This window comes from Callospermophilus lateralis, chromosome 14 (genome assembly GCF_048772815.1).
Source record: "Callospermophilus lateralis isolate mCalLat2 chromosome 14, mCalLat2.hap1, whole genome shotgun sequence".
Taxonomy (NCBI): Eukaryota; Metazoa; Chordata; class Mammalia; order Rodentia; family Sciuridae; genus Callospermophilus; species Callospermophilus lateralis.
In genome coordinates this window covers 59480457-59498844 of record NC_135318.1, presented here as the reverse complement: position 1 = coordinate 59498844, position 18388 = coordinate 59480457, and the positions used below count along the sequence as shown (strand labels likewise).

Sequence of the window (18388 nt, the reverse complement as noted above, 5' to 3'; positions counted from 1 at the left end):
GTGGGAGGGGCTGAGTGTGCTGGTGGGAGGGGCTGAGTGTGGTGGCGAGAGGGGCTGAGTGTGCTGGTGGGAGGGGCTGAGTGTGCAGGTGGGAGGGGCTGAGTGTGCAGGTGGGAGGGACTGAGTGTGCTGGTGGGAGGCATCTGCCGTCAGGCTGCACTGAGGGGTCTGGGACCCTAGGACAGTGCCAGCCATTCCCTCCTCTTAGGCTTCCAGCAGTCATCCTAGCCAAGCTCAGACATTGGCCTGCTCCAGATGGGGGGATAAGGGGGGACCCAGCATACAGGCCAGGAGACCTGGGGCCCCGTCTCCATACTGCCACCAGGCCCCTGGGACCCTGGCTGAGCCACGTGGTCTCTCGAGTTGAGCTACCCTGTCTGGAAAGAACCTCCCCACCTCGCAGGCACACGGAGTGAATAAAACAATGAAGATGCAGTTGCTTTGCGAGATGATTAAATCCTTTAAAAACTGCTCATTTTAATTGCTTCCCCTCTATTTTAGGCAGCCATACTGAGCACGTTCTATGAGTCAAATATTTTATATATGCATATCTCATTTAACCCTCTGTGTTAGTCACGTTAAGCCAAGTGCTATAACGAGCAAGCCCCAGATTTCAGGGACTTACCGCGGTAAGGTCCATTTCTCAATCCTGTCTGAATCCAGTGCACTGCATGGACCTGGAACATGCTATTGGCCAGGGACCAGGTTCCTTTCACTTCATGACTTTACCATCTTCTGGGGCCCCCTTGTCCTCCACTCGATCCTTCTTGGGAGGCTTTGGGGACAAGCAAAGGGATTATCATTTCTACTATCAGTGCACCAGCCAGTGCCCAGTCCCAGGAGCCCACCTGCCTTTTGGGGGAGGCTGGCTTCCCAAGCAGCTGTGCACCCCTACGGAAAAGCAAACTGTGGGGCTGCGGAGCACCGTCTGTCTCTCCTACCCTCCAACAGCCCATTTGACTGATGGGGAAGCTGAGGCACAGAGACAAAATAGCTTTCCCAGAGCTACACATCCAGTAGGTGGCCGAGCTGAGGTTTGTCCCCCATCCCTCTTTATTGCACACAGCTCCTTTTCCATGTCTGACTCTTTGGAGGTTCTCTGCAGTGCTCTTCAAGTTTCCTGAGTCCCTATGTTGTCTCATGTCCTCAGAGTTCATCTTCTGTGCATGCATGTGCAGACTCTTAGCAGGGACCTTCTTCATTTAGGTCCTCCAAATATCAATTGATTTATAGGCAGAGACAACTATAAAATTTGGGGGGCTCAATGCAAAATGAAAATTCAAGATCCTTCTTCAAAAGGCAGAAAAAAGCTCTCCCCTCTTTTCTGTGGGGTCTCTCTTGCCCTCCCCCCTCTCTCTCTCCCTCTCCCCCTCCTCACTTTCTCCTCTCCAGCCTTTTAACAGGGTGCTTTTTTTGCAGGGAGGGGGGGCAGTACCAGGGATTGAACTCAGGGGCGCTTGGCCACTGAGCCACGTTCCCAGCCCTACTTGGATTTTATTTAGAGACTTGGTCTCACTGAGTTGCTTAGCACCTTGTTGTTGCTGAGGCTGGTTTTGAACTTGTCATCCTCCTGCCTCAGCTTCCTGAGCCGCTGGGATTATAGGCATGAGCCACTGTGCCTGGCTTAACACCTTTTTTTTTTTAGTTGTAGATGGACAAATACATTTATTTTGTTTATTTATTTATTTATTTACTTATTTTTTAAAGAGAGAGTGAGGGAGACAGAGAGAGAGAGAGGGAGAGAGAGAGGGAGAGAATTTTTTAATATTTATTTTTTAGTTTTCGGCAGACACAACATCTTTGTTTGTATGTGGTGCTGAGGATCGAATCCGGGCTGCACGCATGCCAGGGGAGTGCGCTACCGCTTGAGCCACATCCCCAGCCCATGTTTATTTATTTTTATGTGGTGCTGAGGATCAAACCCAGGGCCTCCCAAGTGCTAGGCAAGCGCTCTACTGCTGAGCCACAACCTCAGCCCCAGGGTGTTATTTATTTGCTATTTAATGTCACACTTCCTTGACCATAGGGACACCTGTGGGGCAAGCACAGATACTTGCAGGCACCCAGAACCCTGCTCCATGTCTCAGCATTAGGGACCACTGGTTCTACCCCATCCTCCCTGCACCAAGCCCTCCGCCAGGAATGGCGGGTGTCGGTGGTCACTGTGTGGGTGCCTAGAGGAGAGTGGCCAGTGGGGTGGCAGGACAGGAGTGCACTGAGGCTGCAGGCCCCTGGCACATCCCCACTGTCCACCAGCCTTTGACACAAATTCAAAGATAAAGATATTGAGAAAGTCAAGACAGAAATCACAGGGCCCTAGATCCCCAGAATTGGACCTCCTTCCCACTGCTGCACCGGGGGCAGAGCCTGTGGTCCTCTTTGTGGTCTTCTATTTCCAAGAGAAGGGGTCTCCACCCTCCTGTCTGCTGCATTCTGGGTGTGGACATGGGAAGGCTCCTGGAGGCCCGTGTACAGTCCTCAGACCTTGGACTTGTCCCCCTCTGCCTGTGACCCCCACATCTGGGCTGCTTGGATTCCATCTCTGGAGCTAGGGCTTTGGACCCCCTGCTCTCTGGCCCTGCCCCATCCATCTTCTTGCTTGGAACGTCTCCCAGGTTCACAGGCAGAGCCCACTGACCTCCCATTGAGCTTATCTGTGGGTGCAGGTACATGGGGCACACTGCTACCCACCACAGCTCTGCTCTCCATCCCTCATCAGCTCGAGTCCTAGATATACTTCTATTTTAGAGGATGATATTCCTTCACCAAACACCTATTGAGTACCTACTATATGCCGGGCACTCTGGGAGATGGTGCCTGGATGATAGTACTGAAAGGCAAATTCCTGCCTCCCTGGAGGCGGACAGTGAATCCAGAGGTGAGAAATGGAAAGATTATGATTGGATGGAGGTGGAGGTGTCAGAAGTTGTACCACCCTGGGTGGCTCCTGGGACAGAGCCTGAACTTGGGGAGCACCTTCTGAGCAGAGGGGACAGGACCAGCCTCTCGTCCCCTATTGTTCCCACCCCGCTTTGTGCTTGCAGGGATTCTGCAGTTGGTTTTTCTCTCTGCAGCCTCCTCTGTTTCCCCATTATTATTTTTAAAAGATCTACTGCTTCTAATCTGCCTGGTCTGGAATAGCAGACAATCAAGTATGTTTGAAATGTATCTAAAATAAGCCTTAATTAGGCTGGGATTTAAGTTTTGAGGGACTCAGCTGTGAATAAAAAGCATCAACTTTAATGTATCAATTTTAAAACTCCTATTTTTACTCCCCAGAAGCCGCTTAACTTCTGCATCTTAGTTTATATTCCAATGACCATTATTACCATATAAATAAAGCATAACAATTATTCTACTTTATTGATATTTTTGTTTTGTTTTATTTTTTGGTACTAATGATGGAACCCAGGGGTGCTTAACCACGAGCCACATCCCAGCCCTTTTTACTTTTTATTTTGAGACAGAGTCTTGCTAAGTTGCTTAGGGCCTCACTAAGTTGCTGAGGCTGGCCTTAAACTTGTGATCCTCCTGCCTCAGCCTCCTGAGTTGCTGGGATTACAGGTGTGCACCACCACACCTGGCTACAACTAGTCTACCTTAAAAACTTTAAATATCAGCTTGGGCAGGCTTTTCTTTCTAGCCCCCAAGCCCTTCTTCCTCCATTTAACATGCACTGGCCTTTGTTTTGCCCACAATATCAATTTTTATTCATCCTGTTTGTTTGATTTGGGGGAGGGGTGTACCGGAGATTGAACTCAGGGGCATTGGATCACTGAGCTACACCCCCAGCCCTATTTTGTATTTTACTTAGAGACAGGGTCTCACTGAGTTGCTTAATGCCTCACTTTTGCTGAGGCTGGCTTTGAATTAGCAATCCTCCTGCCTTAGCCTCCAGAGCAGCTGGGATTACAGGCATGCACCACTGTGCCGGGCTCTAGTTTTTTTTTTAAAGACTATTTTATCACATTTTAGCATCTCTAAAATGGAATTGGGGGGTCTGGACACCAGGTCAATTTTCTTTCTTCTATAGCTCATGATAGTGCATCTTAGAATCAATGATGTTCAGAGTCAATGAAAGGCAGTATTTATATCATTTGAAGGGATTGACAAATTGTTCTTTTTCTCTGACCACCCCAGCCTGGCTGTGCTGGAAAGAAACAGCTCATCCCTCATTTGAAGTTACCCTTTTCTTCTCACAACTTTCTTGTAATGAGAACAGGAATAAATAATATTAACCACAGTGAACAGCTGTGAACACCTACTGTGGGCTGATGCTGCTCCAAGCACTGTTTAGATACCTCTTCAACAGTCCTGTGTCAGAAGCCAGCTCTTATCTTCGTGTCACAGATGAGGAAACTGAGGTTCAGGGTTGGCCGTGACAGAAGCAGGGCTCCAGGCAGCCTGTATCTGCAAAAAGCCATGCTGCACTGTAGCTTGTGATTCTGGGAGACAGTGGAATTGTACCACTTAGATCGAGAACCTTAGTAAGCACACCTTAGCATCAACTAGGGAGCTTCAGAAACACACTGGAAGAATGCTCCAAGCCATTCCAACGTGCAGCCAGAGTGCAGAACCCTTGGACTAAACGTTCTAACCATCTGTATGTAAACCCCTAGCTGTGTCCTTGAGGTCCTTTGTCTTATCACACCCTCCAGGTGAGAAGACATCATGAGAATCTGATGCTTTTGGAGTTGAATTCCTTGATTAGAAAATAAGGCTTTGAGACCTTAAACTTTTAATCCTGCCCCCCATACTGGGGGGAAACCCAGAGCCTCACGCTTGCTAGACAAGCACTCTGCCACTGAGTTACATCCACAGTCCCTCCCTGACATTTTTTTTTAATTTCGCGTGTCTTTTATTTTTAAGACTTTTTATTGGTGCATTATAATTATACATAATAGGGGGATTCATTATGCCACATTCAAACATGCACATAACATAATTTGATCAATCTCATTCCCCAGTACTTTTTCTTTCCCTCTTTTCCTCCCCCTGATCTACTTACTTTACAGATCTCCCTTCTATTATTTTAATTAGCACATTATAATTATATATATATATATAGTCAGGGCTCATTGTGGTATATTCATACTCGGATTTGGCAGATTTGTTCCTTCTCTAGCCCTTTTTATTTTATTGTGAGACAGAGTCTCACTAAGTTGCCCCGGTTGACCTCTAACGTGCAATCCTCCTGCCTCAGTCTCTCAAGCTGCTGGGATTACAGGTACACACCGCACACCGGGCTTGGGTTGCTTCTAATGTGTGTTTTCTTCCTTTTTCAGCTCTGGAGTGCACAGAAAATCAAGCAGGTAATCTAATTTTGGATTCTTTTTTTGTCCCCCGAGTTTTTTGGATCCTGCCGCCCTGTCCCCGGGTTCTAGCAGAAACCCCTCCCCGCCATGGCTATTGCATGCCACCTTCTCCCCTCCCAGCCTCGCCCCTCCTGTTTGCCACCTCACCCCTTCCTTCCAACCCAGCACCCGAGGGCCTGAGCTTCTAAGCCTGGGGCTCGGGCCAGAGTGGCCTTTCCCTGGGTGCTGTGAGTGCCAGGAAGGACTGGGCTCCATCCACAGATCCTGACTATGTGCCCGTGAGTAGACACGGTCCTGGCCTCCACGGGCTTTAAGTCTTCCCCCCTCTCAGCTTTAAGGACTGGTCAGGAGGAGGGTGCTGTCGGGGCCCACACTTCAGTTTTCTCTTGTCCTGAATGTGGAAAGGACCAACTAGCCAGAGGCAGTACGTAGCCACTGGCATCTGTGTCTCTGAGGGAAGCTGTCCTTCCCCCTCCTTCTCCTAACACTTCTGCTTGCCCCCTCCTCCTGCCTTCTCCCTCTCCCCTCCCCGACTGCCACCCTGTGCTCTATTCCCGGCTCTTGCCAGGCTATTCTGCACCCGGACACCAATGAGAAGATCTTCATGCCTTTTAGAATGTCAGGTAAGCTCCCAGGACCCTCTGGCTCAGCCCAGCCTGAGCTGTGGTCACAGCTGACTATATAGCCACAGCTCCAAGACGGTCCAGATATACCTGCCTGAGGAGGGGACGGAGCCCGTCACACACCTGGTCGCACTTGCACCTATGGGTCCATCTTGGCTCAACTGTATGAGAACCTGGCCAGGCTCAGGATCCCCACGGCACCCCCCTGCCTTTTCCACTGAGTGGCTGGGCTGGAGCTGCAGCCCCCATGGGTGCCCCCACTCAACCCTCACTGGGGGCCGCCTGCTATGGGCAACCCCTGGCTTCTCCTGCCTCTGCCTCGGCCCAGGCACCATCCTGTTTTTCCTTCCAAGTCCTGCTCCCTGCTGCCCCCTCTGGGCAGCCATCTGCAAATTAGCTCCTGTTGTCTGATCCTGTGAGTAATGGATGCTCTCTTATTTGCACTACTGTGCCCACGGAGAAGGCTGGACTCCTGTTCAGTGGAGACGAGTGGGCAGAGGGGGAGACAAGATCTCGGCCCCCAGGTTGTCCCCACCCAGTGGTCACTGGAGGGACATCTCTGTATGTTTGTGTCAGAGGCTTAGACAGTACTTGCCCTACACAGACTAGGGCTGGCGTGGTTGTCCTTTCCATGGTTCTGAGAGGTTCCCAGCCTTGCTCAGCATCATACCACAGAGGGTGACACTCATACTGGGGTATGGACGTCTCCTTGCCCTTTCTCAGTACAATGGGTGTAGCCACCCTGAGCCATAAGGGTGACTACTGGCTGCTGCCTTTGGGGGACCTCATGTGGCTGGAGAAAGAGGCTACAGTTGGATGAATCATTTAAGGTTCCCACCCCCAAAGAGCCTGACCTCATGGAGGCGAGAGACTAAGCAGCCAGTGAACAGAAGGTCGCGTGATTCCATTGTACAAACTCGGGCCATTAGTTCCCAGGGGCCCCTGGTTCTGCCCTGAAGAACTCCAAGGCAGCAAAGGCTCTAAGCACCTTGGAGCTGGGACCGTAAGTGGCCCCAGTCCCCACACTGGGCCTGGCAGGCTATCATCCCGAGCCTGGCTTCTCCTGTAATTCTGGACCTTCTTGAGTCATATACTCCTCGGAGGCCCTGACCAAACAGGACTCTCCCCAGAGGGATGCAGGAAGGAGGAGGATGACGCTGCACATGCAGTTACCTGCACTTGGGATGCAAACGCTGGCTGCACATGCAACTCAGAGAGTATGTGCCACACGTCAGAGGGCACGAGGCTGCCCGTTGGTATCAATGGGGCCATAAGCAGTGAGAAGACTCCGTCCAGGGCATGGCCGAGTTCACTCCAGCTCTCCACTGCTCTGCATGGGCGTGCAACTAGGGCACTAGAGATTTAAGCAGCTCTGGCAAAGAGAGGTGCATATTTCAGGTGGGTAGGAAATTCTATTTCCAGAAACAGTCATGATTGTCAGAGAAGGAAAAAAAAAAAAAAAAGACAAGCCCAGGAAGAAGGAAAGCATTCTGGGGTCCTTGGAAGGTGGCCAGGCTTGCATTGTGAGTGTAGACAGGGGTCCTTGTGCCTCATGGAGGAAATCATGGGACACCCCCACCTCTGTGGTGGTCCCAGGCTGGGGTAACCCTGCCTGCAAAAATAGGCTTCTGGGCTTGGGAGGGGAGTAAGAGCTGCCTGGCTATAGAGGAACTGAGGGAAGGAGGCGGGACACCTTGGCCACGGGGAGGGCTGCACTAGAGAGCATCTGAGGGGCTAGAGGTGCCTCCTGCCTAATGGCCCTAGCCAACATCAAGCCTGGAGGTCCTGGGCATCTGGGTTGAGATGGTGGATTATAAGACCTGACGCTTCTCTTCCCCACTCACAGGTTACATTCCTTTCGGGACGCCAATTGTAAGTGCTATTTTCAAAAGATTTTTTTTTTTTAATGAAATTTTGAATGTATAACTTTACATCATAGTTTGTGAATATTTGACTGAGTTACTGATTTAGCGTAAATTCTTGGAGGGAAACCCTCAGATAAAATGGTACAGATTTCTCTTTTCTCTCTTGCTGTGCATCCCATGTCAAGCTTGTTTTTGATAAAAGGTGCTCTGACTTCCACCCAGCATGACAGGAAAGGGCCTTCCCCCGCGTGTTTTTCACCTCCTGAACTGTCCGGGAAAGTAGGGAAGTTTTCCAAAAAGACTTGGGAAGGTGTACAAAGGTGCCTTCTGCAAGCAAAAGTTTAAAATTAATTCCGAAAGGGTTTTCCATCTTCTTTTTTGTTCAATTTTGGAATTGGGGTTAGCTCTGGTTCATTATTTTCTTTCCTGTGTTAAGTATTCCACATTATGAATATGGATAAACCTCAAAGACAGTTGAATGAAAAAATAGTAGCAGAGTAGTAATGCTCTCTGATGTCATTTAGATCATGCTTAAAAATAAGCAAAGCAATATCATATATAGTTTATGGGTGTTTTTTCTGTGTATCTGTAAAAGCATGCATGGGAACAATTAGCAGATTTGAGGTTCAGTTCATCTTGGTGAGAGAGAAGACAATGGAATCTAGCAGAAAAAAGGGGGTGTTTCATTTGTCTTTGTGCTTTGTCTCTTAGAAAAGAAAAAATTTTCATAAAAATTTGACAAATGATCAGACTTGACAGCACAGGGATGCTCATTATATTATCCTCTAGACTTTTCTGTATGCTTGAAATATTTCATTTCATATATGTCTATCTATGTATCTATTCATCTATATTTATGTCTACATATTTTGGTACCAGTGGTTGAACCTAGGGGAGCTTAACCACTGAGCCACATCCCCAGCCCTATTTACTTTGAAACAGGGTCTCCCTGAGTTCCTTAGGACCTTGCTAAGTTGCTGAGGCTGATTTTGAACTTGCCATCCTCTGCCTCATTGAGGGTTACAGGTGCACACCACCACCACCCAGCTCATACATATATATTTTTAATCAAAAAAATTGATGTCTGTTTTCATCAGATTACATTTTTAATTTAAAAATTTTAGAATATATATTTAGGAAGTGCAATGTGATAATTTGAAATAGGTATATAGCCTATCATGATTAAATCAGGGTGACTGGCATTTCCTTCTCCTTAAACAGTGATCATTTCTTTGTGTTAGGAATCTTCCAACTCCTCTCTTCTGGTTCTTTATAAAATAAATGATGAAATGCTATGGGCTGTAGTCTCCCTATTGTGCTGTAGAACACTAGAACTTATTTCTCCTATCTAACTTTATGCATATATCATTAATTTTATATGTAAATATGTCAACAGAAGTTATTTTTCAAATCTCTATCTTTATGTAGTTTTCCTGATTCTATTACATTTTTCTGAAATATTCTGAGAAAGGATTGTAAAGTTCCCACTGTGTGTGTGTGTGTGTGTGTGTGTGTGTGTATTTCTTTTTTTTTGCATTTCTTGCAGTTGTTATATGTATTTTTTAGTGCAGTGATGCTTGGTATACTCATGATGGTTGCATTTTCTTGATATTCTTTTGTCTGTCACACATATGTGAAATATTTCTATTTTATTGAATATTCTTGCCTTGAATTCTGTTTTATCTAATATTTAATATTACTAATATTTCTATTTTGATTAGTCTATTTGTCTTTTTTTTTCTATTTTTTTTTATTGGTTATTCAAAACAGTACAAAGATTGCAGAATCACATCGGTTACACATCCACATTTTTACATAATACCATAATAGTAACTGTTGTATTCTGCTACCTTTCCTATCCTCTACTATCCCCCCTCCCCTCCCCTCCCATCTTCTCTCTCTACCCCATCTACTGTAATTCATTTCTCTCCTTATTTTTTCCCTTTCCCCTCACAAACTCTTATATGTAATTTTATATGACAATGAGGGTCTCCTTCCATTTCCATGCAATTTCCCTTTTCTCTCCCTTTCCCTCCCACTTCATGACTCTGCTTAATGTTAATCTTTTCCTCCTGCTCTTCCTCCCTGCTCTGTTCTTGGTTGCTCTCATTATATCAAAGAAGACATTTGGTATTTGTTTTTTAGGGATTGGCTAGCTTCACTTAGCATAATCTGCTCTAGTGCCATCCATTTCCCTGCAAATTCCATGATTTTGTCATTTCTTAGTGCTGCGTAGTACTCCATTGTGTATAAATGCCACATTTTTTTTTATCCATTCATCTATTGAGGGGCATCGGGGTTGGTTCCACAGTCTAGCTATTGTGAATTGTGCTGCTATGAACATCGATGTGGCAGTATTCCTGTAGTACGCTCTTTTGAGGTCTTCAGGGAATAGTCCGGGAAGGGCAATAGCTGGGTCAAATGGTGGTTCCATTCCCAGCTTTCCCAGGAATCTCCATACTGCTTTCCATATCGGCCTCACCATTTTGCAGTCCCACCAGCAATGTATAAGAGTACCCTTTTCCCCACATCCTCGCCAGCACTTGTTATTGTTCGACTTCATAATGGCTGCCAATCTTACTGGAGTGAGATGGTATCTTAGGGTGGTTTTGATTTGCATTTCTCTGACTGCTAGAGATGGTGAGCATTTTTTCATGTACTTGTTGGTTGATTGTATGTCCTCCTCTGAGAAGTGTCTGTTCAGGTCTTTGGCCCATTTGTTGATTGGGTTATTTGTTTTCTTATTGTTTAATTTTTTGAGTTCTTTGTATACTCTGGATATTAGGGCTCCATCTGAAGTGTGAGGAGTAAAAATTTGTTCCCATGATGTAGGCTCCCTATTTACCTCTCTTATTGTTTCTCTTGCTGAGAAAAAACTTTTTAGTTTAAGTAAGTCCCATTTGTTTATTCTTGTTATTAACTCTTGTGCTATGGGTGTCCTATTAAGGAATTTGGAGCCCGACCCCACAATATGTAGATCGGAGCCAACCTTTTCATCTATCAGACACATAGTCTCTGATTTGATATCAAGGTCCTTGATCCATTTTGAGTTAACTTTTGTGCATGGCGAGAGGAGGGGATTCAGTTTCATTTTGTTGAGTCTATTTGTCTTGTACAATCATTGCCCGTACCTTTATGTCAGAGTCATTTACTTTGTGCCATTTTGCATTATAGGTTTGTTTTATTTGAAATCTAGCCAAATTTTGCTTTATTTTATTTTATTTTATTTTTTTAATTTTATGGCATACGGGGGACTGAACCCAGAGATGCTCTGCCACTGAGCCATATCCACAGCCTTTTTAACTTTATTTTGAGACAGGTTCTCACTAAGTTGCTTTGGACCTTGGGAAGTTGCTGAGGCTAGTTTTGAAATTGGTATCCCCCTGCCTCAGCCTCCTGAGTCGCTAGGATTGTAGGCATGTGCCACATCCTGTGAATTTTACTTTTTTTTTTTTTTTAACACAATTTGAGAAACATTATCTTCGGTTTTAGTCATATGGGGAACCCACTCATGTTTATTCTGCCACTGATTATTGTGACCATGTTTCCTAGTCATCAATTTTTTTTTTTTTTTGCTGGTTTGTTCATTAAAATTAGTTATTATTTCCATTTCTATTTTGATTTGTACTAGAGTGATAGTTTTTATTGTCCCTTTAAGTTTCTTAAGTAGCTTGGAAGAGGAACATCCTAATTTTTCCTAGTCATCATTCATCTGTATTATTTTATAGTTCAGAGAGATTGTATTATATTTATATGTGTGTGTGGGTATGTGCGTGTGTATCAAGAATCAAATAATGAATGTGATTTCCCAACACTACCTACATAGCAAGAGACTTTTACATATAATTTTACTCTAGTTTTTAACTTACCGTTTCCCTTCTAGGCACCCTCCAAATTTTTGGAAATAATCTGGAATTTCATTTTATGAAGTCCTTATTAACAGCTGTGTTAAATGTCACATTATTTAAGCTTTGTGTGTTTTGTGTTTGGTTAGAAGCTTCTTTGACTAACATTCAAAGTAAGTGGACAATCCAGCCTTTGCGTTCTTACGAACTTGGAAATGTTGTTTTCCCCACTTTCATGCATGAACAATAGTTGGCCTTAATCTCTTTTCCTCTATAAGTGAACTACCCCTCCTCTTTCCCCTGGAATCGTTTGATTATTTTTTTTTTTCTTATCTTTGGAGTTCAGAAATAACTCTGGGATTTAAAAAATCTTCTCTGTATATTTTATAAAATTATACAAGTAATACATGAATATGTTCTTTGGGATTCAAAAATACCACCAAGAATTTTTTTTTTATAAAGAATATTTTAAAAGTTGTACAAGTGGTATATGAATGTCTTCTTAGCTCAGAATTCAAACAACACAGATGTGTCTCAACCCCAAATCTATGGCTGGAAGTGACCTCTGATAGGAGTTTGGTGTGAACTTTTAGGCTTTTTTCTAGGCATATATGTACTTATAAGCCATCATATATATCACATATATAATATATATATATATATATATATATATATATATATATTATTTATATATTATATATATAATTTTTTTTTTAGTAGCTGCCTCAAAAAAAAAAGGGGGGGGGGCTCAGGGTGTAGCTCAGTGATAGAGCTCACAATTATCATGGTAAGAACCTAGACCCTAGGTTCTATCTCCAGCAATAAAATAAAATGTTTGTTTTTTTTTAATTTTGTTTTGCAGTTTTTTTTTAACTAAAAATCTAATGTATTCACCTGCAATTACCTTGCAATTATCTTACTAAGCAGTTACATATCAATAGGCTCCATTCATTTGTTTCTTCTGCTCAGTAGGATTCTATTTCCTAGTTTTAAGGTGTTTCTTATTATTTGCCATTAAAAACAATGATGTTGTGGCAAATCTTCCTACAGCTCTTTTCAAACAAGAATAAGAATTTCTCCAAAACACATTCCAGAAAGTGAATTTGCTGTCTTAAAGACCATGCACATTTATAGTTTTAATGGAGAGTACTGAATTTCCCTTCAAAGAAGAGATATTTCCCCACATCTCTGTTACATTCCTATTCTTTTTTTTTTTTTTTTTTAATTTGCCAGGTGGCTTCTCATTATGGTTTTAATTTTTATTTCCCTGAACACCAAAAAGATTGTGCTTTTTTTTTTTTTTTTTTTTTCTCATTTACTATTAGCCACTTCTTCTGTGAATTACCTGTTCATACCCTTTCCATTCTTCCATGGGCTATACTTTTCTAATTTATTTGTAGTAGATCTTTTTCTATTTTGGATATTAATCCTTTGAATTATGTAAATTGCAAATCTCTTCTCCAGCTGCTTTTCTTTTTCTCCCTGGTGTCTTTGTTATAGAAAAGTTTGAAATGTCAGTGTTTTAAAATATCATGGTCTTCCCTTTGATTAATTTCGAGTTTATCCCCCTCATCTCCATCCTTTTGTTAAAATAACTAGATTCATGGCTGGGGCTGTAGCTCAGTGACAGAGCACCTGTCTAGCATGTGTAAGGCACTGGGTTCAATCCTCAGCACCACATAAAAATAAACAAATAAAATAAAGGCATTCTGTCCGTCTACAATTTAAAAAATAATTAAAAAAAATAACTGGATCTGTGCCAGTTGTGTTTGGGAATCAGCTCTTGGACCTCTTTATCAATTTTTCTATTTTATTTTCTAATTTATTCATATTTGCTTTTGTTTTATGTCTTCTTTGTCTGTGGTTGGTTTTCTTAATTTTGGAATGCTTAGTTACTTATTCTCATTTTTTTCTTCTAATGAAAGTGTTTAGCATTATGAATTTGCCTCTGTCTATATCTACTACTTGGCTTTATCTAATAGGTGTTCATATATATGGTGATGATCCTGTGTTGTTATTTTCTAAGCAAGTTGAAATTATGATTTTGAGTCAATTAATCAAAAGAATACATTTTTAAATTCTAATTGGTGGGTTTCAAAAAAATCTATTCTTTGGGGCTGGAATTGTGGCTCAGGGGTAGAGCACTCACCTAGAGCAGGCATGACCCGGATTCGATCTTCAGCACACATAAAAATAAAGGCATTGTGTTGTGTCCATCTACACTTAAAAAAATAAAAATAAAAAAAAAAACTATTCTTTTAAGTAATTTTATGGCTTATCTTATTTTCAGAGAGTGTGACCTCCATAATTCTGCCATTTGGGGTTTATTGTGGTTTTCTCTGTAGCAGGTAACTATATTAATTAGAAGTAGGATCATCTTCATATAACAGAAAATCCAAAGTATTAGTATTAGTTTAAGTAGTTTATTTCTCTCTCATGTCTAAGAACTTTAAAGGTAGGTAGAACCCCATGATATCATCATGAATGCAGTCTTCCATGTTTCTGCATCACCCATTTTCAACTCAGGCTTCTATTGTAAAAGTCATCTCGCAGACCAATATAGCTGCTGGAGTTCCAGCTGCAAGATTCACATTGCACGGAGGATAAGGAAGAGAAGTAAAAGGATGTATCTCCTTACTGAGTCAGTTCTCTTTAAGGAATCTTCTTGGAAGTCCCACACAACAATTCTGCTTATACTTCATGTGGGATTTAGCTGGTATATAGTTGACCCCCAAATTTATATTTTTTATTAGTAAGAAAGAAGGAAATAATGGTTCATAGGTAGGCAAAAAGAGACTGCCATAATAATCCTTATAAATACTCCATCCACATTTAAAAACAAAAGATGTATCACTTGGCACAATCACTTCTTTGCCCAACCAAAGACCTGGGTGTTTGAAAGGACAAAGGTGAATATGACCTCATTTTCCCTCAGAGGCTGAGTGGACTCTTGGTCAATGGCTGCCACCAACCGGGATGAGCCCGCCACGCCCAGAGATGCAGCACTGTCTATTCCCAAGGGTTTCCCCCTTCCTCTCCCACTCCCCCCTTAGCCTGCGCAAGACAAGCGCATCACTGCGGCCCCTGGCAGCCCTGCCAGCCCTGGGAGCCTCGGTGCTGATCCACTGCGATGCCACTCGGGAATGTGTGCTGCGCCCGTCCTGGGAGGACCAACCCTCTCTATGAACAGAGGTGCCCCGTGCAAGGACAGTGCTGACCTCCCGAAATCCCATGGGGTCTTCTGATTGAGGCAGAGTAGGTCACTGGACCTGGAGTGGCTTCCCGCAGGCCCCTGGCAACTAGAACCCCAACCCCGAGCTCAGCTACCCGCTTCCCGGCCCCAAGTAGCCACCTAATGGGATTCAGGACAGAGGACCAGAGGCAGGCCCCGCGTGGCCTCAGCCTGTCGCCTTACATCGTGGCACTTGGACTTGCATAAGCAACACGAGGACCCATTGTGCCACTCCTAGTCCTGCCCTCTGCCACTCCACCCGAGGCCTGGCACCACGCATCTCCTCAGCCCCTCTACGGCCCTGCTGTCCCCTGACAGCGCGAACCCCGCAGCAAAGCCTCGTCGGAAGGGCGGCGAAAGTTCCAGTCCACACCTTCGGGAAGCCCCTGGTCGGAGAGAGTGGGTAAGAAATACACGCATGCAGAAGCCACTGAAAATGCTCACCAAAATAGAATCGGTGGTGCCAGCAAACGTGCTAGGAACCGGGCCCCTGAGTGAGGAAGGGAAGGGGTGAGCGCGCCTGGCAGGTGCCTCCACCGAGAAGCTTCTGGAAGCCACAGCCAAGCCGCCTTCTGCCCAGGCCAACATCCGGGGCTTGACCCCCGTCGCTGCTCCCCGTTGCCTGAGAGCAACCCCCACCCCCACCAGAGCGCGGGAGAAATGAGCTGGTTTCCTCCCAGGGGCTGCTGCCAGTTTAGTCAGCAGATTTCACAGATCCACTGGCACCGTGCAGTGTCTTATTTTAAGCTTAACATTTAAAGATGGGAACTTTTCCCCCCTTTGGTGTGTGGCAGAAGATCCCAATTTATACATAAGCACGGCGGCTAAGCCAGTGCACCCAGGCTGACCCGAGGCCCCTGTGGTCTGCGGCACCCCTTTGGGGGGATCCTCCCCAAAGAGACCCCATCAACGTGGCGGCTTCTTTGTAACCGGTGTCTCTGTTCCTGGGATGGCACCAAGAGGTGCGCTGCGCTGTTCTTTCCATGCACATGGGACTGGGGAGGGCAAAGCCACCTTGGCCCGGGGGTTCAGCCCTTGTCCTGCCTTCATCCTCTTCCCCAGCTGCTGCCTGTGCTCCGCACCCTTGGCCACCGTGGTGCCTCAGATGCCAAGGGCCTGAGGCTCTTCCGCGGAGCATCTGTGCCTCCCTCCCCAACTGTGTCTTCCCCATCACATCTGGAACTCTCAAAAGGCTCAGATCCAGCCCGGAAGCTGAGAAGGGTGGACCAAGAGCACCTCATCAGGGAGTCTGGTGGCCTCGGGAGAAATCCAAATGAGATTCTGTCCTTCCTGGGGTATTAAGAGCTTACACTCTGTGCTCTGAGTCCCTTCTCTGTGACACTACAGATGATCCTGTGAACACACAAACCCTCAGTGTCCGAAGGTGTCGCTGGGTGTCCTTACATGTTCAGGAGGTGGGGGCAAGTTGGGGTGGGCCATCAAGGACTCACTTTATCTGAGGACGTGGCCACATCCCAGAGCCATTCTGACATTTCCCAATCCTCCTCATTCCAGATTGCTATTTCACACATTCTAACCACAATCCCAGTTTCCTCCCTGTTTGCCCTCAGCGTGACCGAACACCAGCCATTTTGTCCTAGTTCATACCATGCAAGAGTCGTTGGTCCAGTTAAGCTAGAATCCACCAGTCAGGGATAGACACTCATCTGACAAATGACACTCATCTGACAGATGATCGGAAGCTGATATTTCTTTCACTATCTGGCCTCCTTTAAATAGCCAAACCCCGAATGCATGGGGCATTACTTTTCAGATCATTAGCCATATAAATCAGAAGATGGAGACAAAGCAGAAGGAAAAAAATAAAAAAGAACCTGGCAGTTTGTTGGGTACTGGGGCTCGTGGCCCACACATCAGAGAGGGACGTTGTGGAATTGAGTGAGGTGGGAGAAGGGGGGCCATGTCAAAGCACTGTTCTTCTAGCAGTGTGAACTTCAGGTCTGTGGTGTTAGTGTCCTGTGGTCACACCCCTCTGAAGCTCTTGAGGAAGACAGGAAAGGACTGAGGCATACTCAGGGAGCCTGTGAGGGGATCTTACCTCATCTTGGGTGGGTGGGTGAGTTCCTGGATGGATTAGCCAAATGGGGATTGGTGGAGGGGAGAGGGATGGTTATTACTGCCATTTTCACGGTGAGCAAGATCATTCTGTCCCCGCAGTCTTCCCCTGGCGTGAGTTTTACCACCCAGTTGTTTTCACGCACACCCTGTTTTCAGATTTTCCACACTTTAAAAATCTTTCTATCATTTGAGTCAGTTTCCTGGGGGGGTGGCCAAGGGGGTCGGGGGCTACTCGGTTCTTTCTGAGGCCAGCTGTCTTGGTGCACAGAGTGCTGACCAGTGGCCTTGCTACCCCTCTCCTTATTTTTAGCTGCTCATGTCCTACTCCTGGCCAAGCAGATGGCCGCTCACCCAGACTGAGGCCTCATCTGTCTGCTGTGGTTCAGACGCTCTAAGGAGGAGACCTGCAAGGAAGCTGTGGTTTTCTTATGGGTCCCTTTCTACATGGGACCATTAGTCCCCTTCCTTTGTCCTGAGACTAGGGTCCAGAATACGCTGGCCCAGGACAACCCCAGAGGTGAGCTGACCGCCCCTGGTGGGTGGGGTGATAAGCAAGGACACTTAGGAACCAACAGCACTGGTGAGACAATTCAAGGTATATTTACCATGGTACAAAATTTGGGACCAAGGACAGCAGATTCACTGTATGCGGTACCCCTCTGTCAGTTAGCAATTGCTGCCATGGCACTGTGTAACAAACACCCAAGCACTGCAGGAATGTCTGTAAGCATTATAGGGAACCTGCAGTTGGCCAAGGTTAGCCGGCTCTGTCCCGTGGGTCAGCTGGAATCAGCAGGCCTGGCTAGCCTCTACTCTGTCTCTCCCAGCCACCCCGGACCAGAAGATCAGTCAGGGACATCTCCTAGTGCAGTGTTGGGTGCACAGGAGGACATCAGAACTGGCACACTGCACCTTCCTCCCACATGCCCCTGGCCAAGGAGGTTAGATGGCCAAGCAGAGCCACCAGCATGGAATACAGTCCTCCCGCTAGGATGCTGTGGCAAGGGCTAAAATGCAGGGAGTGGGGATGGATCAGCACCAACTTCATTAAACCACCTCCCCAAAAGCGAATGGAGTTAGTGTTCTCCCACCTTGGAGTGTGGGTCCTGTCCTGGGCCATGTGCTTTGGGGGACATCATCCCTAATTCTACCTTGAGGAGCTCCCTATTCTTTGAGGGCTTAGACTAGTGTTCAAAGGTGATGTTCAATTGTGTAATGCAAGTTGTGGGATTCAGAGAAAGAAGGGACCATCAGAAGCTGGGAAAGAACTGGAGGCGGGAGGGGAATGACACTAACAGCTGGCTTGCAGGAGCAGGAGCTGTGCTCCAGACCCTGAGCCACATTCTTCCCATGCTGTCCTTCCTCTCCTGACCACCCAGAGAGGTGCCAGGGTTGCCCCACATTTAACAGATGAAGAAACAGAGGCACA

General features: G+C 45.7%; 1 protein-coding gene across 4 annotated transcripts in view; it reads left to right on the top strand.

Moving 5' to 3' along the window:
* Sfxn5 (sideroflexin 5) overlaps positions 1–18388 on the top strand; it is a 116137-nt gene that overhangs the window by 35718 nt on the left and 62031 nt on the right. For all 4 annotated transcript variants that reach the window (XR_013088604.2, XM_076833143.2, XM_076833144.2 and 1 more), the window contains exons 4-6: positions 5286–5312; positions 5884–5938; positions 7785–7810. Coding sequence is in view for 3 of the 4 variants with exons in the window: in XM_076833143.2 (XP_076689258.1) it covers positions 5286–5312; positions 5884–5938; positions 7785–7810 (108 nt within the window). In the remaining variant the exon portion in view is untranslated. The remainder of the gene's footprint in view (positions 1–5285; positions 5313–5883; positions 5939–7784; positions 7811–18388) is intronic.